The following is a 26,324-nucleotide window of genomic DNA, read 5'->3' as shown; positions in this document are numbered from 1 at the left end:
ACGGAGCCCCCCCCCCCCCACACTCCTGACATCCACCCTCAGATCCACGTCGGCCATTACGACCCGCTAGGGCCCGACGACGGAGGTCACCGGGGGTCGACCAGCTGCTCATTTTTATGGATGCTGATGACAAGGGTGGAGTGGGGGGCCAGCGATGTGGCTGATTAACCCAGGAGCGGTGGGGATAGAGGGAAGGAAGGAAGGAGGGAGGGAGGGAAACCGTGGGGGATAGAGGGAGAGTTAGAACGGGTCGGGAATGAGGGGAGATAAGGTGTTTGCGCAGAGAGCTGCACCCCGAACGTTAGACAATGTTAAATAAGAGGAGCGATTGCGTTTGAGGAAAGGAAGGTTTTGGGGAGAGATGTAAAGAAGTTAGGGGTTTCCCTTTTACTGTACCCCCACGGGCAGATGTTTTTGTTGCAGACGTTCTTGTTTGGACCGAATATAGGAAATAACATGTAGGACATGATGTTTTACGTTTGAGAGAGCTGAAGTTATTAAAGTGTCTCTGATTCAGATTTTGGGAATCTTTTAAATGTTGTAATCTAGTGAGTGTTTGATGATAAATGGATGGGTGTACCTATATGAATAAAATCGAAATCAAAGCAAATCCTTAACCCCCACCCCCCAAAAGAAATCATACAAAAATTAAATAAAAGTCACAAGAACCATATATTTTCATTATGTGTTAGTTATAAGTTATACATTTGAAGTTGTCTCAACATTTACCACTAGAGGACGCTCCTACACTCTCTTATGGGGTCATGCTGTTTGTACTTTGGTCTGATGCACCCTCTAGTGGCAATCCTGGTAATAACAGGCTTGGAGAACATTACACCACAATGCGGCATTTCATAAACCATCCTGGCCTTACTCCAATGTGTGCAAATATCACCTGAGTCTATTAAGCTGCTATATACATCTTTTCTTCCCCGCTTTTCCTCTCTCTCGCGCTCTTTACCCTTCCTGCCTCCATCTTTATCCCTGAGCCTCGTTCTTCCCCCCGGCCTCTCTGTCCTTGCAGTCCCTCAACAGTTTCGGTCTCATCTATTTCCATCTGTCCTTCACTCTCTGTGACATTAGAAGACTAGCAGCCAAATAAAAACGATCTCAGTGGACCTATAAACTCTGACATTTAAACATAGCCTTCTAGCGCCGATACCCCAGTTTTGGTTCTAAGAGGGGCGGGGGGGGGGGGGGGGGGGGGGGGGGGGGGTTTGAAAGATGTGTTGGGTGTATCGTTCCTGCTTGATTTGTTCACTCGACCAGTCGGGTCACTTTCTGCCAAAGCTTTTACGGAAGCTTGTAGCCCAAATATTTCTAACCAGCGACGAGCTAAAGATATTACCTGAGTAATCTCAGACAGGTGGACCAGGGGGTCGTCTTGACCTCTGACCCAGCCAGCTCGGATGGGAAAAAATAAGCGTGAGAACGCAGCGACATTCAACCAGAACAGGAAACTCTGCTGTTTCATTTGATGTTTTATTTAACCTTTGTTCATACAAAACAGCGTACAGTTGAAAATATTTAAAGATATAGTTATGATAAAATACAGAATAAAGTGCTTTTTCTTTATCTTTAATGTTTTACCAACTCTATAAGTGCCATTTCTGGGTTACATATTTGCATCATTTTTTTCCCTCGATAAAGGATTCATCATTTGTATTTTGGAAATGTAGCTCATTTAATAAAATAATTAACAGTAATATACCTCAAGCAGGAAGACGGCATGTGCATGATTTCTAAACATAACATTACATATTTACAAAAACTTCTTTAATGCCAGCAACAGAAACACAATTTATTGGTTAGGGTTTTGAATTAAATACTCATGACTATTGTTATCTGTAAATGATAGAGAACAGGAATTGAGTTAATGTAAGAAAACCAAACATACGTTATATTCACGAAGACACTATCAAATTATCATACACAATAATTTATGCCATTGCATTTAACACATCATGATTTAACTAAAGGCTCTATTCAACCATATTCAGTTACAATGATTTCTGAGAAAGAAAACAATATTGTGCGCTGTGCAAATACACAATATTGAGTATTCAAACAAAAGTGAAATCAAAAGCATAACAACCGTCTGTCCTGCAGATTTTGGTTATAGAGAATGTTCTCTTTCCGCTTATAGCAGACTACAAAGTTTTGGATTCGTCCTGTAATCATCCAATCAATAAGAGTGGGGTCATATACAAGCATTTAATAAGTCTTGAAGGGAATACATTTTACCTCATCAGTGGCACATTTGGGACTCTTCCATGACCTTCATTGTTATGGGTAGCCTAAATCGAGTCTTGTTCGACCCCGCTAGCTTTCTATCCGAGTACTTTGGTTGGATTAACAAAAAGAGAAGCAGAGAGTCAGCAAAGGGCACCTATTGTCGTTAAGAGACTGACAAGGTGTTCGCAAATAGGTGACGCTGCTGTACATTGTTCCAGAACTCCAAAAATGGAGGCGAGTGACTACACTCCAGACTCCCTCCCAAAGTTGAGCGCGTCCAGGGGAATCCCCGGAGGCTGCAGCCTGTCGAAGCCCATCTGACCCTCCACGTCCAGCACGCACAGCACATCCACCCTCCGCTCCTCGTAGCACTCCTCAAAGTCCCCTCCCCTCTCGTCCCCCTCCCCGTCATCCCTCCCCCCCAGCATCCCCGTCCTCTCCCCCGCCTCCTCGTCCTCCTCTTCCTCCCCGCAGCACAGCGCCACCTCGTTCTCGTAGCAGAAGGCGCTGGGCGAGTGTGGCGGCAGGAGGCAGCGTGCCGACGACAGCGCACCGAACAGGGGGGGAGTCGCTGACCTGGAGGAGGCGGTGGAAGACGAAGACTGCCTGCTGCCCCCCCCACCGTCCACCCCGGACAACTCTCGGAGGTCCTTGGCGCTGCAGTGGGGCGTGGTTGGAACCTCGTAGGTCTTATGGAAGCGAGAGTAGTCCACCTGGTAGCGGTCGGCCTTCTCGAAGACCACGGGTTCGAAGCGGTGGCCCCAGAGGATCTCCCGGGCCAGGTAGGAGCTGCGGGCCTGGGTGGTCATGGCCGTGGCCTCCACCATCCCCTCCAGGATCACCACGATCTCAAAGTCCTCCTTCTGGAGGTCGGCGCGGCTCATCTGGTACAGAGGGCTGTTCTCCGTGATCTCGTGGACCACCACCAACGGCGAGACCAAGAAGAGGCGGTCCAAGCCCTCGTCGTAGCCCACGTCGATGTCCGTCTGCTCCGCCGGCAGGTACTCGCCCTCGGCAGTCACGTGCGGCCGGATGAGCTGGGCCCGGATGTGCGCCTCGACGATGTGGCTCTTGCGCATGTTGCCCAGGCGCCACATGAGGCAGAGTTTGCCGTCGCGGAGCGCGATGACGGCGTGGTGCGAGAAAAGCAACGTCTGCGCCCGCTTCTTGGGCCGCACCATCTTGGCCATGATGGTGCCGATCATGAAGGAGTCGATGATGCAGCCCACGATGGACTGGACCACCACGGTGACGACCGCCGCCGGGCACTCCTCGGTCACGCAGCGGAACCCGTAGCCGATGGTGGTCTGGGTCTCGATGGAGAACAAGAACGCCCCCACGAACCCCTGGACGTGGAGGATGCACGGCCGCCACTCTGCCCCGCCTTCCAGCGCGCCCAGGGGCCCCTCCCCCAAGCCGGGCCGCAGGTCAAAGTCGCCGTGCGCCAACGCCACGCCCCAGAACACCACGCCGAAGAGCAGCCAGGAGAACAGGAAAGTGGTGGTGAAGATGAGGAAGAGGTACCGCCAGCGGATGTCCACGCAGGTGGTGAAGATGTCGGCCAGGTAGCGGCGGGGCTTGTCCTCCATGTTGTGGAACACCACGTTGCACTGGCCGTTCTTCTTCACGAAGCGACTCCGCAAGCGGCTGGGGGCGGGCAGCACCGAGGACACGCGCCGGCCGTTGTGGACGGTGTCCGTCGTCGCTATGGTGGCCGGAGCACGCAGGGCCAGGGTCCCGAGCCCTCCTCCGTCAGACCCCATTCCCCCGCCCCCTCCACTCCCCAGCCTGGCCCCAGCGAGGGGGTGCTGGGTGTGAGGCCCGTGGCCGTTGTGGAGGCCCAGGCTGGAGATCTTGAGGGCATCTTCGTCGGTGGATACAATGCTGTACCTGCATGAAGAGCACAAAACACGATGTTTTGGAACACATCTTGAAAAAAACTGTGAAGAAGGGTGGAGGGATGGATAGACTGGTATAATATGTTCATTGATGGGTATGATATGGTTAAAGCAGTCTAGTACAATGCGAAAACATAGTTAGAAACTTAATTTTAGGCTTTGAGGCTTCGTCAAAATGAAAAAACCAGAAGAGAGACGAATACATCTCAAATGTGTATACTTTTCTCTTGGTTCTGTCTCATACTGTTGTTTGGTTAAAAACAAACTTTTATAGACTTAAATGCGGTGGAAAAGAAAGTCTGTCCTTGGAAGAAAATATCTATTGAACAACATCTCGCTCAAGATTTCTCTCACAACTCTCATGGTGCTCTTCTCACCTGTTGACTCGCACCGCTCCCATGGCGATCATCAGGCTGTGTCTGTGTGGGCAGTAATCCTGGCACGGGTGGGCAGTGCCAACCATTAAAAGAGACGCGCGGGTTTGAGGGGGGCCCGACCAGCGGGGGGGACCTGGTGCCTCAGGTTCGGGGGCCCCTTGGAGGCATCAACTCACAAATAAGAAGCATCCCCTCCAAATAATGTATTTCCTGTATGAGCAACAAAAGGAGTAGTTTGAGTTTTCAATCATTCACAAATGTATTTCGAGCAATTCACAATCAATACATTCGATTCCTATATAGACCATGGTTACCAAACCAGAACTTGTATGATGTATACAACCAGAAAGTAAGAGACGTGTATGTGCGTATGTTATTATCGTGAGTTTTGACAAATAATAAAAAAAAAACATGATGTCAATGTTTCTCCACAGTCCACAGCTGTGGGCCAGGAGTCTTTCCTTTTCTTCAGGATTGCACCCATATAGGTTGTGGTTACAAGGACCAGGCCATATATAACCTAAGAATTATAGGTTGTGCATAGGTTGTTCTACGTTTTTACCAACCCTGTAAAGGTCCCTAATTTCAAGATCTCCTCTCGTTCACCACTGGGGACCTGGAGATTTTCCCTCTTCAAGAAACTCTTTGGGCCTCAGCCTCAGAAAGAGCAACATTCCACAATGAGAAAAACGAATGTTTTCTTTTTTTTGGAACTCCCTTCATGCGCACCAGGCGCCGACCGATATACATAATGAAAGCTATTGATCGAGTCCTCAATGATGGTTAGCCTCAGGGACCTGAAAGCCAACAGAGTGTGGAAAACCAGACAGACATCGGAGGGGGGCAAAGGTCTCCAATAGAGGGAATTCTGTGGTAATCTACAGTTAGAAGAACAATTGATCCACTTTTTGGCTCCATGACAGGGTTACAGGGTGACTGCGTCGGGCTTAGTATGTCAGACAGACTATCGGACGAACGAAAAAAGGGGAGGGTTGCGTAATGATTCTGTGGGCTCTCACGCAACAGCCTACGAAAGCATGCAGAGTTTGGGGTCAGCTGCGCTTGGGAACAAAGTGTTTTCGAAATGCTCCTCTGAACGTACTGAAATTGCCATCGATGGGTTTTGTTTTCAAGTCAACATTGAGCAGCGTGCCTAAACACCTAAAAATAACACTTTGATACACGATTTGTTGGTACGAGGCAATGGCTGCAGAGGACCCTTGGCGTGACAGTGCATGTTTTCTCTACGCCTCTTTAACAAACAATACAGTGGACAGATGTTGGGACCTGGGCTCTTATTGCCTGGATTAACAGCCCTCACTGATTTAAATAATCCCAGGAGATGGAAGATTACGTCAGGTTTGGTTACAGTAACAGCTGGACTGAAAGCGCTGTGACATCATCACAACCCATAGTCTTAAGGACTCTTAGAGAGTGGTCCAGTGGTCAAATTATGTCAGCTACACATTTGTGTGTGGGAAAGGTGAGATTGTTGGATCTGTTCCATGTGAAACAGTGCTTGCTCGATGAAAATGATTGTTTTTATCGATTCAACCTCACTTCATTATCTGAAATCTCTTCGAGTGGGCCTTAATTTAGCATTGATTATGTCCACAATGGAATTCTGATCCCACAGTAAATTCCTGTAAATCAGTGAGTCCCTTGTAGGACCTAAATACTGCAGACTTCAAAACACAGTCAACAACTTGAACCAGAAGCTGCGTATATTCTTAGCAGTCTGTCTCTCTGTATCCGTAATCTAAATGTAGATGCAGAACAGAACTGCTGGACTTTTACCTTAGTCCAAGACAGGAACCATCGGTCCCTGAGGGAAGAGATGCAGTAATTAAATGTTGATGATAGTGATTAGCCGTTCCCATGGGAACCTCTCTCCCTCTTCAGCGCGCTGACTCTCAGTGTCAAGCGACCGTGATTTCGCATGTGGCGCTGCCTGTGAAGGAGGGCCGCGGGGCTGGAGGGTAGACACACGAGTTTGAGCTGTAAGTGGCTCTCCTGAGTGACTCACACACCAGGACTGATTCATTTAGATACACACACACACACACACACCAACACTTCAAAGTAAGCATGCACACAAGTATTCAGAAACACACACACGAACGACGGTCCACTGACACATGCAGCACATGCATACGTCATGGAACACATGCTTCCACACGTCGCCTAGTGATTTCCCGCTGTCCCAGGACATCAGCATGCGTAGCCTCAGTTGACCTTTGTCCAGAGGTCATCCTAACTTCTGAAACACGTGGACGGTAGGCTACGTCATTGCCCCAAACATGTCAATATTAGGCACCTCAGATTTATCTAAACCTACATAGGCCTGTAGCTTAATCCCACAGAGAAATAAATGATTGTGTGTGTGTTTGAGTATGGAGGAAGGAAGGCCTTATAGAATGCCAGATTACAAACCTCATAATCTCCTAATCCGAACAACGATACAAAAGATGTAAGATTGCAGTAGTCAAGCAAACAACTTGTTTTAACCGTCATTGTTTTAATCTGAAGCCTGTCATGAAGGGGAGGAGGGGAATAACAGGAAGAAAGAAAGAGCTGACACAAGGGTGGGCATGTGGTCATGGAGGATGGAGATGGAAATTAAGAGATTATGACATCACTGATACGTTGTATCTTGTTTATCCCAAGGACTCCTGGCATTGTTATTCCATTTTAAATCCACTTATTCCAAAACGACAATGTTGCATGGAAATAATTTAGGTGAAATAGTAGCACCTGGGACAAATCCTTTTGTAAATACCTTCAAAGAGGCTACCTGGGGTGTGTTATGTTTACTGAAACAGGCTACCCAAGTAGGGTAAAATGAGTTTACCCATTCGAACAGTCCAAAAACAAATGCACCTCAAACTACTTTAGACTGAAATGTTAACACTTGACCCAAAGTTTTCCAAAGAAGAACAAAAAAATACAAATAAATGGTAAACAAACAGTTGTGTCCATTGATCGTGATTGTGGCCCTGTAAAAACGTTTTTTTTTTAATGATTTGATGAATTTATTTGATCTGCATTTAGATAACTTTAGACAACAAACAACAATGAATGCAGTGTTAAAATTACCTTTCGATGCCTAATATGGAAAATAAATCCACTACAGGGAATCAGGTTCAGAATCAATTGGTTAAATTGATCTATCAAATAACAGTCCGTGTTTCTGCTTTTTGTTGGACGCTCTCAAACAGGTGGGCGCCATGCACACACTTGTTTAAGCCTGCTGTAGGTAGGCTACGTGCATGCAATTATCTAGGTTAATTTGGCCCAAGGGACTGTTTCTGAATATACAGGAGAAAATACATAGCCTACCCCCAAAAATGACAGACTTTACAGGCTAAACTTGGATAAGAGTTTGCTTGATAACCGACATTTTAAATCAGTAAGCTATTTTTAATTATTTTTTAATTATTTAATAGCCTAAATTATTCTTCTGGTGTTCCTGCATTTTTGGCAAAGACTGATGTTCCACATGAGCCAGTTAGATGATTGGCTGATTGTAAGGCTTTCGATTTTTTACCATTTGAATGTCAGCGACCAAAAGCTCAATAAGTATCAAGAGAGTAGGAATTAGTTTAATTGCCAAATAATTGTGTAGGCTATAACAGTTTTCCTTTCAATTCTTGAAATTCAAACACTTTGAATTATGCTCAAAATGATTGATAGGCTACACATACTACAGATTAAATAAAAATGTATTTGTGATTGGTGTATTGGCTATTGATGTATTGAATTTTTCTTAGACAATTGAAAAATAAAAACATGTAGATAGGTTTGTTTTAGTGTAGCCTACAGAACACTGTGGCACTAAACAACTGATGTGATTTATGTTTAGCCTACTAATGCAAACTATTTATAGGATTTGGAGACAAACTGAAGTTTACGGTAAGTCGATTTGTGTTGAATAGCCAAAAATAAGATAAACGTCAAGTGCGAAGGTATGGATTACAATAGTCTACTCACCTTTTAATTAGGATACACTTTCGTAGACCCACTTGCAATATTGTGTTGACTTTGTCCTGCCGGGGGGGAAAAAACGTTTCACATTGTTCAGCCTCGTTCAGCGTTGTCTAGTGCAAACTCCTCATTACACGCCATGTAAAATGTTTCACGTTTCATTGTCTATTAAATCAATTCGAAATCCGGCAAACTAGCACCCAGCCATTCTTTCCTAAAAACGAAATTTCTCCATCACTACGGCGCCCTCTCTCTCTCTGTCTCTCTCTACGTGGGAGCGCACTTGACTCGCGACTTCAAGAGCTCATATCATTGTGTGCTCGCATGTCTGTGTGTGTCCCCGTGTGTGGGAGAGAGAGGGCGGGAGGGATGGAGCCGCTTGTCACTTTAATTATGTCCCCTTTTATGTGGAGTGGTGTTCTTGAAACTGTGGGTGTGCATCCCTATTATTTCTATCAGCACGGACTTATATTAGAATAATCTCCGGTTGCTTGCAGTTAGGTCAATTCAGATAGGTGGACTAGAGTGACTGAGTTTCAGGCTAACACTAAATCTAGACCTAACAGTGGTAATCAAATAAGGCAAATAGAATCATTTGGTTTGACCACAATGCATAATAAGGGTCTTTATTTGACAGTTTGCATATTTTGCGTGAAAACCTTGATAGTGTTTTGATTTCAATTAACCAGTGCAAAGTGCTGAAATTAAGCAGAGAAAAAGTTGATCTTCCTCGAAAAAACAAAGAGACATAACTTACTGAAGGACGGGATGATGGAGAATAACTCAAATGTGATATCTCTAAGTTACATAATCATAAAAACGAGACGTGACGTAATTGTGTATAAGGTAGGCTAATAGCCACACACACATACGAGGCTCAAAGCTAGGACCTTCCATCAGTATCCCTGCGCACTTGGCTCGCCTGTCACACTGAGTTAGCATCCAGTATTAGCAATGCTAACAAGTATCAAGCCCCACGTTTGCATCCTCTTTTAATATCCTCCAGTGAATGGATGATTCATTTCCTGATTATATCGACTTCAAACGGTGAAAGTGAGAGATGTCTGTGGATGAACATGGTTAATTTATCCAAATGTACTGATGTTCCTCAAAGATTATCAATCACTTTTTCCAGAAGGTTAAAGTTGTGTCTCCGGCCTTTCACAGTTTGATAACATCCCCCTGCAATTGAAACAAATCTAGCTGGATGTCTAACCATTGCAGCCATGTCAGAGTCTGAGTGGTCTGAATCCGCTTGGCTCCTTAATACTGGCAGCCATGTTGGATTTAAAACCAGCCACTCCCACAGATGAAAACAAAGAGTTCCCTGCAGTAAACAAGCAATAATACTCATATAGATCTATGACCAGATCTCGTACACACAGACACCGTTCTGTATAGTTCCTTATTTCAGGCCTCCTCAAGATGTTACTGGCGATTCTACACAACTTGATAGTTTCTATGGAAACCCCTTCGCCTGCTCTCTTTCTCGAACAAACATATTTCCAAATCATACCGCTGAGGCAGTGTATTTTTGAAACCTGTCCTCGGTGAGAAGAGGTGGGTGTTCCACGTCCACAGAGGAGCCAGGAGAGAGAGGAAGGGAGAGGGATAGAGAGACAGAGAAAGACAGAGGAGCCAGGAGAAAGAGGAAGGGAGAGGGAGAGGGATAGAGAGACAGAGACAGACAGAGAGCCAGAGGGAAACAGACAGAAACAGAAATGTGCAGAGCGAGATAAGAAAAAAAAGGGAGCAAAGAGTAGACAGAAGTGAGACAGAAAGAGTATAAGAGAAATGGAGAGAGGGAGAGAGAGAGAGGGTTCATTAAAAGACAAGAGTTGACCATGTGAGTTTGGGGTCAGATGACAGAAGACACTGGTAGGTATAAGTTAGGTGTGGGTGTATAGGACTGATATTGTAGGTGGAAATCCAAGAAAACCATGAGATACGTATGATTATTAAAGGCATTTTTGTGCCCTTTGTTTACTGTGTTCATAGCTTAGCCTTGTGTGGAAGCAACAAGATAGCCAGACAAAGTCTTACAACAATTCATTAAGTAGGCTACATGATTTTTAGTTTCTGAAATATTGACAAAAAAATGCTACAAAATGAAAGCAAATCCTATTTATTCCCTTTTGGTTTCATATTTAAAAAGGAATTTGTGATGTTTTTAAACCACGCTAGCAGTGTTTTTGATTAGATCTGTATGTATTTGTTAGGCATGTGCCGGAAAAGGACCAAGAATTTGTGCATTCTTAGTGATCTGTAGGAGTTTCATAAAATTCTATTGGAGTCTAGGTCAAACTAAATATATATTTGTAATTGTTTCATAGGATAGACGTATCATGGGCCTACTATATCATTCCTTAAGGATGCTGAGTAGGCAATACTCACATCTTTAATCAGCACAAAGAACGTCAGGGTTTCAGTTAGTTAGGCCTATGCACTCGATCTTCTTTAGCCATTACAACACTGTTGGCCTGAAAACCGATGTGCATAGAACATTGTTTTTCACCAGCCCCATAGGTGAAATCCTAGCCATGTAAAGGAAAACCAAGCCTCCAAAAGACCACCCCTTCTGCCAAAATGACCGTCTGTGTGTGTATTAATAGCCACTAATCCGTTCAACTCCTCGGTGCCAGACAAGATACTAAGACGCTATCAGAAGCACACCTTACTCAATGCATTTCTGAACAGTAAGCCTATCTGTTTTCAGCTATCTTCTGAGCCAACAGCATCTCTTCTCGCTTAAATGTCCCAGCAGTCACAAGAGATTTCAATATCAACAACTTAAATTTGCGCCTGAAGGCAGTTGTGAGGAAGAACTCTAGCTTTTTAGAAGTGTGACTTGTCACTGATGTGGAGAAATGTGTTTTCTCTCAGACTCTGTAGGCTCATTTGGTAACTCCCGGTTGTAAGTGACGCGAGCCAATTGTAGAAGCCAATTTACTTGGAAGCAGGATGCGTGCTAGTTTTTTACTCCCCCAGCAGAACCAGGTCAATATGTTTTGGGAACGGTGAAGGAGAGAACGGCCCGCCAATCTCTCCCCGAAAATGAATAATTCACAGATATATTTAGTTGTTGGCTGAATATAGGACAAACTTACAATATACGTACTTCGTATATTGTGTTTGTAGTGGTTCAACTTAATCAGGGCGTAGCAGCAGGGGCGTCGTTCGACCCTTTTTACTGGGGCACGTGCCCCAGTATAAATCTGCTGTGCCCCAGTAAAATCTAAAGTTTGAGTTTTGACAATTAAATTTATTAGTCAGTGCATTCATTTAGATTGATAATCCCGTAATGTACACAGTATCCCAATCAACGCTTTTAAAATCAAAGCAGTTAAACCGAAAACACAAACCGATGCACGCACAATTCCATGACAGCGCCCTCTTCTGAGCTTGCCAAATAGCCCCTGCAGCACGCACACAGAAGTCCAGGTGTCGGACTCGGCACACAAGTCAGAATTGAGGTAGGCTAAGAAAACATTACAAAACTGAAGAAAGTTTCTAAATGATAGGCCTACCGATCATCTTATTTTGACTAAAACATAAAAACAAAATTACATGAAACTCAAAAAACAGTATTTGCGCTCAAATGAATGAGAAAGAAATGTGCGCGCTCGCATTAACTATTGATGTCCCTGCCAAAGCTGATATCAAACTTGCGTCCCTGAACTGTTGTATGTTGGGTTAAGCAAGGGGAGTTTCTATAGCCTAGTAGTGCATTGTGCGCAGCAAGCTTGAAAGAAAAAAAAGGGATATGAATTAGGGGCCTGTGCCCCAGTAGAGTTTTATGTTTAACAACGCCCCTGACGTAGCATATAGCAGATTTTTCCCCCTAGAGAATGGACATGAATAGAAAGATTGAAGAGAGATGTTTTTAGCATGCAAAGCAGATTTAGAAAGAACTCCCACCTGCCATGGGTCACAATTGAAATAAAAAGTAAAAAACAGGACTAAAAAAGTTAGGCAGACAGAGATGCTAGAGGTCAGTTGGATGTGAGACTGCCACCATTTTGGAGTCACGCAGTTCAAACAGGGAGAGGGAGAGAGGGTGTATGATGTAAGAGAAGAAGCTATTCCAGTTTTATGCAACTACGTCAATTGCAAGGCACCAAGACATGGGCTGTGTTTTGACCTGGGATAAAAAAAAACTATTTCCAGTATTTAAACTTCCTCCCATCCAGTGAATTGAGGCATGTGTGTTTGTGACAAGTTTCAAGAGTGTGTGTGCGGGGGCTCTGTAACAGTCTGTGTTACCTAGAATTTGCACAGGAAACATGAATAAATGTTTGGTAGGTATGTATCTCTATACTTGGGGAGAAAAAAAGCACTAAATGATAACATGGGTTACATCTAAAAATACGAACAGTATCCCATTACATCACGTTCCATTACATTCATTAAAATGTATTAAGAGTTTAGTCAACTCCCCTTGGTATAGATTGGGAACTTTTTGTCATCATATTTCCATGGTTACTGAAACCGCTCTAATCATAGAAACTGTTACCGGAGCAACTAAGTGTAGCTCGCCAAGTGGGACGCTTATAAGAAAAGGACATTTGCCCAAACGTGAACTATACAGCAGCACAACCATATCAAAAACCTAATTAGCCACTGGAGGAATTAAATGTGAGCTTTGTAATCCGGTGGCTTTCCTAATTGTTAGGTCTAAGAAATGTATTAAAACAACAAAACAAGGGTGTAATTAATCATCAGAAGTTTAGGACACAATTTGAGTTTAAATTTAAACACTCCACCACTGTGATAAATCAGACCTGTTCTGGTATTTAGAACACTCAAAGGCCTCCAGCCTTCACCTATAAACTAGCTGTGGAATGGAGGCCCAAGATGCAGCTATAAATACCCTCATCATCTACGTTCCGGAAGTCTACTGTGCATTCAGGGCAGGTGAGAATAGACTTCCTTGTGAAATAGTGTTTCTCTGTCATTGTGTGTGTGCGCATGTGTTGCCTCGACCTACACAACCAGACACCATGTCAAGATTACTGTCCCCCTCTTGTGGCGTCTGTTATCCAGTGATGTCCCCGGGTCCCTGTTCTCCCACTGTGTACTAATGAAGCAAACACAATAGCACATCGATACCATTTCAGAGTAACAAGCCACAGGCAAATACACTTGGGAGTCAATACAGCAACTAAGTCTTTTTCTCTTCAAACTGAATACGCCTCGATGGCCCCCTCTCGACTTTGATGATAAAAACAGAGCAACAACGTGGAATATCATTCTCTGATTGTTTTCACTGTGCTTGGTTTTAATGGCGGGGCAAAGAGTCGTTGCACAGCACCGCATTTGAAAGCTAATCGGCAATTCCTGTCAAGGTATCCATCTGGGAGACAGGCCCACCATATGACATCTGGCAGGTGAAGCAGGAGCCTTATTCACCCTCTCTACAGTTGATATTGGATACACACCATGTTGAGGCCTTGTGAGAGCCAATAGATGTTTCCATGTGACAAGAGAAATAGCTACTAGGGGTGGTCTGGTCATACCAGTTTCATTTTTACCTGGGATGGTGGAGTGTCAACGGCAGAATACCCTAAAAGAAGTTAGCAAGGCGCACGTCCGTTCGTCATTGAATGAAGAATTCCTAACCACATGGCATGAGGTAAAGTACATGTCTATCGCAAGGAAAGTTTTGAATTGATTGGTGAGGTGACTCGTGACATTTTGAGTTTCTGGCGTTTACAAGAGTACTGTAGGTCACTGTGTAATGGTTATTTGGTGTCACCTCTATCCATCCAGAGGTGTAAAAGTAAACCGTTGGTAATGGTGTGTGTTTCACACACTCGCTATCTTGTGCTTCACTTCAAAGAACGCTCACCCATACCAGAGATGGAGTTACACTTTGTTAACTACTTAGGAAGCTACAGTGTTTCCTTGTCTCAGGTAACATACTCGAACACAAACACTAGCCACAAACACACACATCCCTACAAGTAGGTTTGCATATATCCAGGTAACCACACTCAAACGTGACACAACATTGCATATTCTCTCATATAACAGCACTGCATTATTTTATGATGAGGTGGCAGAAGATCTGTAATCCCAATGTGCCACTTTTGTATAGGTGGACTTTGTATCGTGCCTCTTGTGTTGAGGCAAGCCATTTGAGGACAACAGGGGTGTTCTGTGGGCTCTGGAGGATCCGTCATGGCTTTCTCTGGCGGTGAGGACTATTACTGCCGGCAGTTTCTACCCAACGCCTTTGACCCCTCCCGCTGTGGCGCCTGCCTACGGCCCAGTCACATGCACCTGAACTCTACCCTCGCCCCAACCTCTCAGGTGAGCTGTCTAGGACCAGATAGTGTTTTCGGTTCGTAGCATTTTTTTGAAGAACTTTTCATCCCCTTCAAATTATGACTAATGGACATGATTTGCTCTTAAACAAAAGTAAGCACCACTTACTTTACACTATACTGTGAAAGTAAGAGGTAACCCTTGAGATCATTTGCAGAATAGCACTTTGGAAATGTGCTATTCTGGTCAATTTACTTGACCTAAATCCTTACTGACTTGGAATAGAAGTCCGACTGACAGTGATGCACAGAAAAACTTTGAATCGAAACCAAACCAAAGGGATCTTGGGTCACCAAGTACGGACAAGGTAACAGGGGACTGTCGAAGCCCGGGGTGACGTTTGATCCTATCATTAATTAATGATGAAGCATTGTTTGCAATCTACTGGGAATGGCAGGTCATTTAATATTTCCCACCGACATGTGCACACCTGCTCCAACGCACCACCCTGACCTTCTTGAGCAATCTTAAACCAACACAACAAATAAAGTACAATTCATCTTCAAGTAATTTTCTCAAAGTAAATGTAATATAAAAAATGGATCCAAGAATCTTCCAATACACGCCTACACACAGCACAGTCGAGCGAGTCACAAGGTCATGACAACAAGGAACATATGAATACTGCCGAGTTGAAAAGAAAGGCTAGAAATAGAAGAGGGATGATCAAGATAAGGTCGAAAAAGAGTGGTGGGTGGTTCTGGTAATGCAAAGGCACCAGAGCAATGAAATAATGATGAGCACGGTCAGAGACTAGGTTGAGTTACCGACAGCTCTCTCCTAATGTATTGGCTGAGACGAAGTGAGAGAGAGAGAGAGGGAGAGACAGAAGGAGGAGGAGAAGAAAAGTTATTTCAAGATTTTGACAGAAGGTGTTGGAGGAGATACGAGTAAGGGAGCAATTTAAGTAAGTGAACACCCACATTTCTCAAATTCTTTATCAGCAGTTCAGGAAGACATTTCTTTCGGATGGTGTTTGTTTATTTCTTGGTATTGTGCTGTAAGTATGAAAGTATTTTTGTGATGTAACTAGAAAGTTTTCCGTTGTCTTGTCTAATGATATAGGTTTGTTATTGGTTGTTGATACTATGGTAGAACCTTTGTGACATTTCACACTTTTAAAAGGGATATACAAATACATTTTACTTGTTATTTTTAGTAACTTAATAATGCTGCTACACAGCATAACTGTTTGTTAATATATGTTCAGGATACAAAAGTACAATTATCCAATATATGTACACAGTATGTAAAGTACAATATACTGTACCAAATGTCAGACAACTTGAATTTAAAGCCAATATAATTCAATTCTTGCCAACTCTAATCCAGGACTCATTGACAAGTTTGACATTTCATGAATTACTAATGAGAGGTCAGAATGTGTCACATTCCACCCATCAGGAAAACTGTGACTTCCAGTCCAGTGTGACCTCCAATGATGTCATCGAAAATAACTGGAACTGTCAGGAGAGTCTGGTGCACACTCTGAGCCCTGAGTGGGACCTCAGTCTAGGTGACACTGACTCTCTGTGTAGGTGAGTTTGTCTCAGTAGTTGGTTAGTGATTAAGTGATTAACACTGCATGGCAAGCGATATTAACACATTAGCTATATTAGTAATGAACGTCTTTAGTTACCACAGCATATATTAGCGTACTGTGTGTCATGTGTCCACTACCTTGCCTTAGCTCCCAGGACCAGGAGGACTGGCCAGAGAGGAGTGAGTCCTCCAGCCCAGAGGGGTGCTGTGAGGGTCAGCAAGAGATGACCCGGCTGGACCCTTCTCCCCACAGAACCGGCAACGCCTCCTGGATGGAGGAGAACAGGGGCAGGGCAAGGTCCAGGCGACCTTCAGGTCAGGTACACACACGTGCATAAATAGGACATAGACATGCAAACACTTCCACTGGTCTCGAAATGTCTTTTGTACTGTTCCATTATGTTTGGTACTTATCCTCCTGCCATAACTTGAAGATGCAATTCTTGGCTTTTTCAGAAGCAAGAGGGGACAGAGAACGAGAGAGTGGCTACTTCTCTCCTGACCGCAAAGGTGAAGGCAGTTCACATAGGGAGGACGCCCAACCCCAACGCCCATACCGATACTACGAGAGAGGACACCCCCTCCCAAGCAACCACAGCCCAGAGCCCAAGGCATGCGTCCCCTACCGGAACCGGAATCTTGGAATTCCTTCCCAAAGGAGGGACGCTGGAACCTTCAACCAGGAAACCTGGAGAAGCGAGTCTCCGCAAAGGTACATACATCGTTCCAATTTCCGGCGGGGGACTGATTCCCGAGGACAGGGAAGTCCAAGTTCTCCAAGTCCTAATCGTTCTCCAAGCCCCAACCGCTACAAGCTAGCAGAATGTCCCGAGTCATCGTCCCGACGTCGGAGTTCCCAGTCCAGAAGCAGAGCTCCATCTCAGGGTCCCTCGCACGCTCCGTCTCGCCACCCGTCAGGAAGGTCCAGTCCATCGCATAGGCGAGGCTCTGTGGTGTCCGGTCCCGCCTCCCCGGCTCGGCACACGCCCTCCTACAAACGTGGCGAACCCGCACATGTGCGGACCAATGGCGCGGACACTTTCCAGAGAGGGCATGGCCGTGAGTCGAGACGGCCCTCCCACGCCTCCAATGGCCACAGTTTGGACTCTGAAAAACTGTACCGCAATCTAGACTCTATCTCTCGACGGGGATCGTCGGGCTTACCGCCAGATGGCTATGAGGGTGCTCACAGTCCAAGGCCCAGAATGAACATGAACAGTTCCACCAATACTCGTTCTCGAAACAGCCGTGAATGCTCACCCCCTAGGAGTGGTTATGGTACAAAACACCACTCCCCGCAAAGGGAAACCCCTTCTGTCAGGGATACCAGACCTGACACAGCACACAGCTACTCAAAACGAGTCTCAGAAGGATATGGTGAAAACAATCCCAGCCCGGCTGCTCAGAGTCCCTGGCATGGCTCCTCCCATTCCCTGTTAAGCCCCGCCCCATCCCGAAACTCCTCCCCTTCTGGGCGGCCCTTGGACTCCAAGCTTCTCACGCACTCACTGACGACCCACGCCACCACCATGGAAACGGACAGCAGGGGCACCGATAGGACCAAAAGTAACACAAGGCGAGGCCTGGAGGCCCTACTGACCTCTGAACCCAAAAGGAACCCCGTGGAGACAGAGGAAGTGGGGATGACCATTGAGGACTACATCATCCTGGCTGACATCCCAAGGTGCATATTGGGGTACCATTTACTAATCCATGTCTGCTCATGGGAGTTGTAGTCCTTATCCGTTTAGTAAGAAAGCAAAGAAGTGTTTTGGTGCATTTTGCAGACATTTTCATGTTTGACACCCCCAGGACCATCATGGAGTCAGAGGAGGAGACGCCAGGGCTGAGAAGGCGGACCCAGAGCCCAAGCCCCCAGAGGTTGGAACGAAACCATGTTCCCAGGTGCGTATCTACTGGACCTCTCAGAATGGTCAAACAGGAAGGAGATTGCATGAGCGATACACAACAAAAACATGGCTTAGGGTTGTTATTTTGAACAACTGTCTCTTAACTGAAAGACTCATTTTAAATCTATCTTTTGGTTAAATCAAATAAACAAATGATGTAACTATACTTTGTAAACATACACTTGGTGAATAATCCCTTTCTCATGATTACCAAAATCTCAAGATGCTGATCATCTCTCATCAGACACTGTAAACCTACATTACTGTAAACCTAAATTACTGTAAGCCTATATACTGCAAGCCTTACAGTGTACACATTGTATAATCTTGTGTTCAAATCTTCATTCATGACAGCATGTTGCTGGGTTCTCTTTATTTAGATATGATGATGAAATGGATGGCTACAGTTTGAAGGCTGAGACGGATGAGAGGGGGAGAGGAAGAGAGAGAGGAAGAGACCGGAGGGAGAGAGAAAGGGAGAAATTCAGAGATTCTCAGGATGGGCGATATTCTCAAAAGCAATCTACAACAGACCAACACTTCACTAAGGTTGGCACAAATGCGAAATATTAAATGTTAACAATTTGCCTTGACGGGATACTTATGATCATTACAAAATATGATGTCCATAACTATGATGCATGTGCCATCACCCATTGCAGAGCTCAGATCATTCAACACTGAAGGCCCAGAGATCTTCAAAACCACGAGAAAAGGTCCTTCCTGAGCACACACAAACACAGGTAAGTTCACCTCTAGAGATGTATTAAAGTTATCTTGGTATGTGCTTCCGATCAAATAGATACTGGCTCTGCCTGCAAGCACAGCAAGTAGCTACATGTGGGGTCCTTTCGTCGACGGTGGGGCGCCCAGGGAAATGCCTGTCACATATTTCCTGTTGCTCATATAACTGACCACATCAGAGGCATGTCAAGTTGTGATTCCCCCCACCACAACCATCAACACCATCCCAACCTTCCTAGCACCCCCATAAATGTAGTTCACTTTCCCATATAGCCTGGGGCCGGCCCTGGTCTGTGCATTTCTATTTTGAGAGGCTCAAAAATCTGGTTCACAAATTTGGTAGCCTATTTCAGCTGAAAGTTTGAAATGAAGCTCCGCCTTCGTTGTCAATAGCCCTATCAATGCAGTTCTTGAGAACCACTTCCTGAACTGTGACCAAAACAGTGCAGTAGGAAGGCCATTTAGTTGCTGTGGTAATGTTGCTTCAAGGATAACCCGAAACTAAACGGGGGTGCCCGTGCTTCTTGATCCCTATTCATGTTGTATTGCTCATGCACATGCCTTTCCTTTCTGACTAATGTAACTTCAACATGTTGGTAAGAGTTTAACTTGGAGTTTAGCTTGGATGTTGTGGTGCTTTAGGACACTTAACTTTAGCCTACACTCCTCTGTAAAGTGATTCTATTTTACAATACCTACCAACAATGTTTAATTCCAATTGGCTATTCAATGCGATTGCACTGAATTGTCTTGGGGGTTAAGTTCATATCAACATTCATTTTCCTCTTGTTAGAAATGTCTCACCTTTAAAAATCCTGAATACAATTTCTATGAAGAAAAATAGAACATTAAATTCAAATATAACTTTTGAAAAACATTGCTGTTTAAACACAGGAAACTGTGTAAAAGTCAGTTTATTGTATTATTGAACCAAATGAAAGTGCATAGGCTCATGTGACAGTGCTTTGGCCAATTGTGCTATTTCAGACAGGACAGGACAATGAGACAGCAAGATAAAGACTTCTGGAGACTGTAAACAGAACCAAAAAAGGAAAATGTTCAGTCATTTTCTCTCTCAGCCATAAATGTGACATCTCACTCCGACTTGCTGTTGGTTTAGAGTTTCAAGATGATTGTGAATGCCAAGCCGACAACAACACATTTAGAGTTTGACTTGCTTTCTTATTATAGACAGACGGGCTACACTCTTTCTAACAGTAGAAAAATCCTGCCAGAAAAGTTTGACTCTTGACTATTAATTAGTTCTGAAAGACTGAAACCAAGTTTTTTTTTTATAACCGCCTCCCTCCCTTCCTTTGTAGCCTGATCTTCTGACCCTCAAGGGCTGGATGTCCAGGCTTGACGAGAATAGAGAGGTATGATTAGAACGTCTACATTGCCACTTCCTCTACACACATGCACGGTCTTACTTGTATCCTATGTCATCCCATCTATCCTATCTATTTCATCAAGCATCTGAAAAAAGACTACAGCTGGAGGACAATATTGTTTTGACTATGTTGTTTTGAACATATACACTACCGATGAATGCAAGCGTTTAATTGAATACATTTAAATGTCATTATTGAATCACGTAGCATTAGCATTACATTTGCTTTGTATTGATTTGAATGAGTTTCTTTTGTTTGTCACAGTGGAGAAAACATTGGTTTGTCTTCGGTGATTCGGTGCTAAGGTTCTTCAGAGACTCTGAAGCTGAGGAGGTGAGTCTTACCTTGATTCCCCCCTGTGCCTTGCTTCCCTCCTCTTTTCTCAAACAGCATTGGAGGAGAGGATCGGAGGCTGCTCCCATCTAACCTTCTCCTAGAACAGGTGTTGAGAAGGAGGTTAGGAAAAAGGATGTGAAGAAGCAGGAAATAGTTCTAAAACGAATACACATTTGTTATTGGACATTGCTCTCTTTTTCTCATAAGTACCTTCTTTTCCGCCGTAGTCAGATGACCTGGATGGAGAGATAGACCTCACAACCTGTGTCAACGTACAAGAGTGGGATGTGGAGAAGAACTATGGGTTCCAGATACAAGTGTGTGCATTCAGGTGTTTCTTTCTTGTTCTGCTTCATGCAGACATTCACACGAAGCCTGCACACACACACGCACACTACAGTCTGTGGGAGTTTCTTAATTTCCTTCCTGTTTGGGAAACCTCTGGAGGTTGATGTTTTTTGGACTCGTTGTTCTTCTTCTCTTGATCTTTGCTAGACAAAGAGAGCCGTGTTCACGCTCTCAGCTATGACCTCCAGGATCAGGAGGAACTGGGTGAAGGTTCTGAGACAAGCTATCCAGAGCTACCACTCGTCCAGCGTCACAGAGTGAGGATGGTAGATTACAGAGCCGAGACTGTACTCTTATTCGTGGTTAAACAATGAATCAAACGAAGATACTGACACATACCGGTGGATAGCACATGCATGCTTCTCTGTAATTGAAAGTGAAAGATAAACAGCTGCATCCATTTACTGTGAATTGCTCAAGTTGGTTACAACTATAGCTCAATGTGTTGGCAACAAAATAGTTATTTTCTATGTAGAGATGTACGAAATGTATCCATATCCTGATGATGAGATGTATATGTATCCATATCCTCTTAAATTTCTTTTGAAATGTAATAGTATCCTCTTGTCTTTCTGCTGATTCCACCCCAGCCAATTAGAATGCAGCAGCGAGAAAGAGTACTCCCTCTCTCGGCATTCGTTGTCATGCCAACCATCCTCTCAGCTCACCCGTGAGACTGGCCCAGAGAACACAGAGCAGCACGCAACGACCCGTCGACAAACTGACCATCGCTCGGACTCCTTGGATCAGGATCCAGACGCCACGCCCTCTTATTTGGGTGTCGTCAGTCAGAGGGAGGAAGGGGAGGGCTGGGACAGAGAGCAGGCCAGGCGATTGGAGGAGAGGAACAAGTGGTTTGAATCGGGAATTTCTTTCAGCGAGATGAGCAGCAGGTGGGACTCCATGGAACTAAAAAAGGGGAGTGTCCCTGTACCTGTCACTCAGATGGACCCGGAAGTCATCAAGAAGTGGGCAGAGTTTGAGAGTCTGTCATTCCGGGATGTGAGTGCGCAGTCTCTGATTGGTGCACAGACCAGTCCGTCAACCACTGCCCAGGCTTTGCAGAGAGAGGTAGGAAAAGAGTTTTCTATCTTGCAACATTCAAAAATGTCAATGAAAAGATGACCTGCATACATAGCATGACTCACACTGTTTCGTTCTGGGGTTTATGACATTTCACTCATAAGGATTTGTCATACAGTCCATTGTGCAAAGTATAAACCTTTTCTACCCTTCACTCCTACCCCACATCATTCTCCTCCTACTCCTCTCCTTTTCCTCCCCTCCATCCTCTCCCACCACCCTCTCCTTCCTCATCCATACCTCTGTCCCCTTCTCTTTCCTTCTCTCCCTCTCTTCCTCTCTCCCACACTTACCCTCTCTTCCCTCTCTCCTCCCCTGCTTCCTGTCCACTTCCTTCCCTCTCTCCCCCACCCTCTCGAGGCCCTCTCCCTGAGGGAGCAGGTGGAGGGCCTGAGGAGGGAGCGTGTGGCCATGGGGACGGTGGTGGAGGTGGGAGTGGAGGAGGGGGTGGAGGTGACGGTGGACAGCCCGTGTGGGCCCGGGGCCCCCTGCAGGGCCAGGCTGAAGGCCACGGAGGAGGCGCACCGTCAGAGCCTCCGGGAGCTGCAGGAGAGACACGCCAGGGAGATACGTGAGCTGGAGAGAGAGAGAGACCGGCTGCTGCAGGAGGAGAGTCAGGCCACCGCACAAGGTAAGGTTTCGACATGATATTTCCTGTTTTCATCATGTTTCATTTACAGTATCCCTTTTTGTATTTGATGGAGGGATGTGTTCCATAATGTCAGGATACAGTTTGTATCTCTCGTGTTTGTCGCGATAAATAACCCTTACATAATGTTATATAGCTCCAAACAGCTCATGGTCCTCTTTTTTTTCTCTTTCATTGACTCTTCTCTTCCCCGTCATTTTTTGCGGCCATATTTCTGTACATTGAAGCTGTGGAGGCTCTAAAGAAGGCCCACCGGGAGGAGCTGGAGAGGGAGGTGGACAAGGCCAGACGGTTAGGGGGCGGAGTCTCTAACCTCGAATCAGGACAGCAGTACGTTTTCCTGTGCCAAACCACCAGTGTGAACTTACTGTGACTCGAAGAGGAGGGGTTGGGTGCTGACTTTGTAATGCAATAATAATCTCGGCTCTATGGGTTTCTTTCTGTTTGCATGTACCCGTGTATATATGTACATGTGTTTGCGCTTACGTGTGTGTGTGTGTGTGTGTGTGTGTGTGTATGTGTGTACATACCAGCTCCCGTAAGGATTCCCTCCACAGCGAGCTTGATGTCCTGTCAGAACGTTACTCCCAGAAGTGTCTAGAACTGAGCAGGACGGAGCAGAGCTGTGGAGACAGACAGACAGACCTGGGACGGAGAGAGAGAGAGATGGAGCAGCTTCGCAGAGAGAACCAGGTCAGAGAGCCGAGGAAAGGGAAGAGAGAGGAGGCGAAAGGAACTAGAAAGCGGCGCACAACTTTAAGTCCTTCAGTCACTTGCACATGTATCTCAGTTGAATTGGTGAAACTCACTCCTCGGTTTAACCCTTGTGTTATCTTCGGGTCATTCTGACCCATCAGTCATTGTGACCACATACAAAAACAAAGTGAAGCATTTTCTTTTAACTGTTGGGCTGTCTCAGACCCCCCACATTGCAAAGGTTAAAAGAAAATTATTTGTATTTGTTTTTGTATTGGGTAAAATTGGGCAAACACAACGATGGTTCGTTATGAACCTTTGGGTCATGTGACCCGAAGGCAGCACAAGGGTTAAAAACCGCCCACCCGCTCCACCGAAAAGCTAGGTAGCCGGATAAAGAGATGTTTAGAGGGTGCCATTGTGTTTGTGAGTCAGAGGACCCAAGTTCACTGTGGAAAGATTGGGTGGAACTACTGACGAGCAACGCAACAGCACTAACAGACACCTTTGCACCATGTAGTATACAAAACATGTTCTATCACATGTACTACCTTCTGAACACATTCTAGAGTCTTTTTAAAAGTGTTTTTCAAATAGACTGTGTCCTCTACCTGTTCCTCTCAGGAGCTGAAGGTGCGGCTGGCTGAGGAGGTCAGTCGCATGCGCTATTTCATCACGGGTCAAAGGTCAGGGTCCGTCTCCCCCGGCAACTGTGAACGAAGTCCCTCAGAACTGGAGGTATGGAAGAACTGAGAGAGTGATTCCATTGTACTGATGGAAGCAGATGCGTCTGTTTCTGGCTGATTGGAGTGGAGCAGTGTATCTGTGGTTGGTTACATTCTGGTGGAATACTTAATGCCATCTGGTGGCCAAATATGTTGCAAACGTGTCATGAAAACAAATTGTCCCCAATGCATTTCTAAATTTAACCACCCACTGTATGTAGGCTATGGTTATTTCTAACCATGCAACATTGGATGGTTGAAGATCAGTGCTATGGTTTGTGATGATGGTAAACATGATCCCACTCAGAGGTATTCAATCATTGCATAGCACTTATCTGTCAAATATATTTATTTTGCTATCACACAAAATACGTATTTTCCTATCATGCCTCAGATGGAGTTGCGGGCCAAGGATAATGAGATCCAGTATCTCCAGAAAGAAATCAGCTGTCTACAGTCTGAGGTGCTGTCTCTGACAAAGGTGGGTGTCAAATGTTTACCTGTTCAGCATAACATTTTAAAATGCTACCATTAAGTCATTCATATCTCATATACTCACTGTCTGCCCTCTACGTGATTGCATCCCCCCCATCCCAGGAAAAGGAGACTGCATACGACCGCTATAAAGAAGCGTATGTGGAACTGAGCGGAATGAAAGGTCGCAGCCAATTGGAGATGGGCTCCCTCAGGGAACACCTAAGACTGGCCAATGCCGCACTGCAGGAGGGGGCTAGAGACAGCTGATTTGCTGGGGGGGAACTTGCTGACACTTGGGTGAACCATCCTTTTAAGAGGGCAACCAGGAAGTGATCAAAGGTCAGTGGCATTAGTCGACACTGACTAGGCCTGGTCGTGGTTTGAGTTACCAGGCCTAAGATGCTTGAGTAACCATGATTGAAAGGAGAACCCAATGCAGAAATGTAACCCGAGGGATGAAGACAAAGCACAGAAGAGCGAGCACTAACAGTACCTTGTGTTTCCACAGACTCGTTTATTGAGTTTAAGACACATGCAAACAAGAGTGAAGGCCTAGTCGTGATTGACCTCACAATATTGAAATAAAATATCTTTGATATGAGGTGAGGATAAAGGAAGATGAAAGAGGGAAGGCCATGGAGTGGTGCAGCAATCTTCTGCCACGGGAAATCTCTCTCCTTCCTTGTATTGGCATGCCATCATGACTGCATCGTGCACTGAAGGGAAAAATAAAAACATTCAATCCACTTTCTTGCATTTTAATATCTACCTGTAAATTATCAATGACACATGCACCATGATAGTATTACATAGTAAACAACTGATTGAGGCTTGACTGGGCCAGACTAAAGTAGGGTTTAGGCTACATCTTTCAGAGAACAGTTCTCAATTAAATTATTACAACTTGATGTCTGTCACTTAATCTAACTGGGTTATGCATCACATATGGAACACAGATTCCAATTATTTTCTGTTTCCACTGACCTGAGTCAGTCGGCCATTTAGTCGTCATCGTCGTCATCTTCTGGGACAAAGATGTCGTGCTCTTCCAACAGAGCGGCGAAATTCTTACTGATCAGAGTTCCCACATAGAGGAAAGGCACCACCACAGCTGTCATGCGGATGAGTCCAAAAGACGTCTGAAAGACAGAACAAATTAGGCTAAATTAGTAATGTTAACAATTCCATAGAAACAAATGCAGCACACCTCATTCGTTTTCTGAACTGTCAAATAGGCTACTGTAAAATGCCTATACCCACGCTCCTTCGTATTACATTTAGTGATGCAATTACAGGACGTCGTTAAAGGAATTTGCTTAACGATAAAAGCATATATTTTTTTTATTTGAGTTTTCAACCCATTTTAAGAAAATAATATCTACTTACTTCCGCGTTGTTCACTGAGTTATATAAACATACGTTCATTGGCTCCCGCAAATGTCAGGCCAAATATATTAAATGCCATTGGCAAGAGTGGTGTCAATCGAAACCAAGACACGCCTGCAGTATTATGAACCTCCCACTTCATTCCTATTTTCTGAATCCTGACGGTAGTAGGCCTACCAAGTAATAAACACTCACTTTGTCAGGTCTGGGTAGAAT

General features: G+C 44.9%; 2 protein-coding genes across 2 annotated transcripts; one reads left to right on the top strand and one right to left on the bottom strand.

The window, feature by feature from the left end:
- Positions 1 to 1,626: 1,626 nt before the first annotated feature.
- LOC136964932 (ATP-sensitive inward rectifier potassium channel 12-like) lies at positions 1,627 to 21,154 on the bottom strand. Its single transcript, XM_067258907.1, has 4 exons — positions 20,955 to 21,154; positions 20,753 to 20,841; positions 4,511 to 4,720; positions 1,627 to 4,125 (listed from the first exon to the last, which is right to left on the bottom strand). The coding sequence occupies exons 3-4, from the start codon at positions 4,594 to 4,596 to the stop codon at positions 2,478 to 2,480; spliced, it is 1,734 nt and encodes a 577-aa protein (XP_067115008.1). The 5' UTR covers positions 4,597 to 4,720; positions 20,753 to 20,841; positions 20,955 to 21,154; the 3' UTR covers positions 1,627 to 2,477.
- Positions 21,155 to 21,905: 751 nt separating this feature from the next.
- On the top strand, positions 21,906 to 25,115 carry LOC136965202 (TRIO and F-actin-binding protein-like). Its single transcript, XM_067259258.1, has 7 exons — positions 21,906 to 22,163; positions 22,536 to 22,806; positions 23,052 to 23,154; positions 23,358 to 23,517; positions 24,145 to 24,258; positions 24,640 to 24,726; positions 24,843 to 25,115. Exons 1-7 carry the CDS (start codon positions 21,975 to 21,977, stop codon positions 24,987 to 24,989), a joined length of 1,071 nt encoding a protein of 356 aa, XP_067115359.1. The 5' UTR covers positions 21,906 to 21,974; the 3' UTR covers positions 24,990 to 25,115.
- Positions 25,116 to 26,324: the final 1,209 nt, after the last annotated feature.

This window comes from Osmerus mordax, chromosome 21 (genome assembly GCF_038355195.1).
Source record: "Osmerus mordax isolate fOsmMor3 chromosome 21, fOsmMor3.pri, whole genome shotgun sequence".
Lineage (NCBI taxonomy): Eukaryota > Metazoa > Chordata > Actinopteri > Osmeriformes > Osmeridae > Osmerus > Osmerus mordax.
The sequence above is the reverse complement of the archived record's forward strand: the minus strand, read 5'-3'. Positions and strand labels throughout refer to the sequence as shown.

What these genes read in the sequence shown, in the direction of transcription:
- LOC136964932 (XM_067258907.1), bottom strand. Translation starts at nt 4,596, where the DNA reads ATGGTTGGCACTGCCCACCCGTGCCAGGATTACTGCCCACACAGACAC. An exon ending in GGAGCGGTGCGAGTCAACAG is followed by an intron (nt 4,126 to 4,510) that starts GTGAGAAGAGCA and finishes CTCTTCATGCAG; the next exon opens with GTACAGCATTGTATCCACCG.
- LOC136965202 (XM_067259258.1), top strand. Translation starts at nt 21,975, where the DNA reads ATGAGCAGCAGGTGGGACTCCATGGAACTAAAAAAGGGGAGTGTCCCT. An exon ending in GAGTCAGGCCACCGCACAAG is followed by an intron (nt 22,807 to 23,051) that starts GTAAGGTTTCGA and finishes TGTACATTGAAG; the next exon opens with CTGTGGAGGCTCTAAAGAAG. An exon ending in AGCTTCGCAGAGAGAACCAG is followed by an intron (nt 23,518 to 24,144) that starts GTCAGAGAGCCG and finishes TGTTCCTCTCAG; the next exon opens with GAGCTGAAGGTGCGGCTGGC.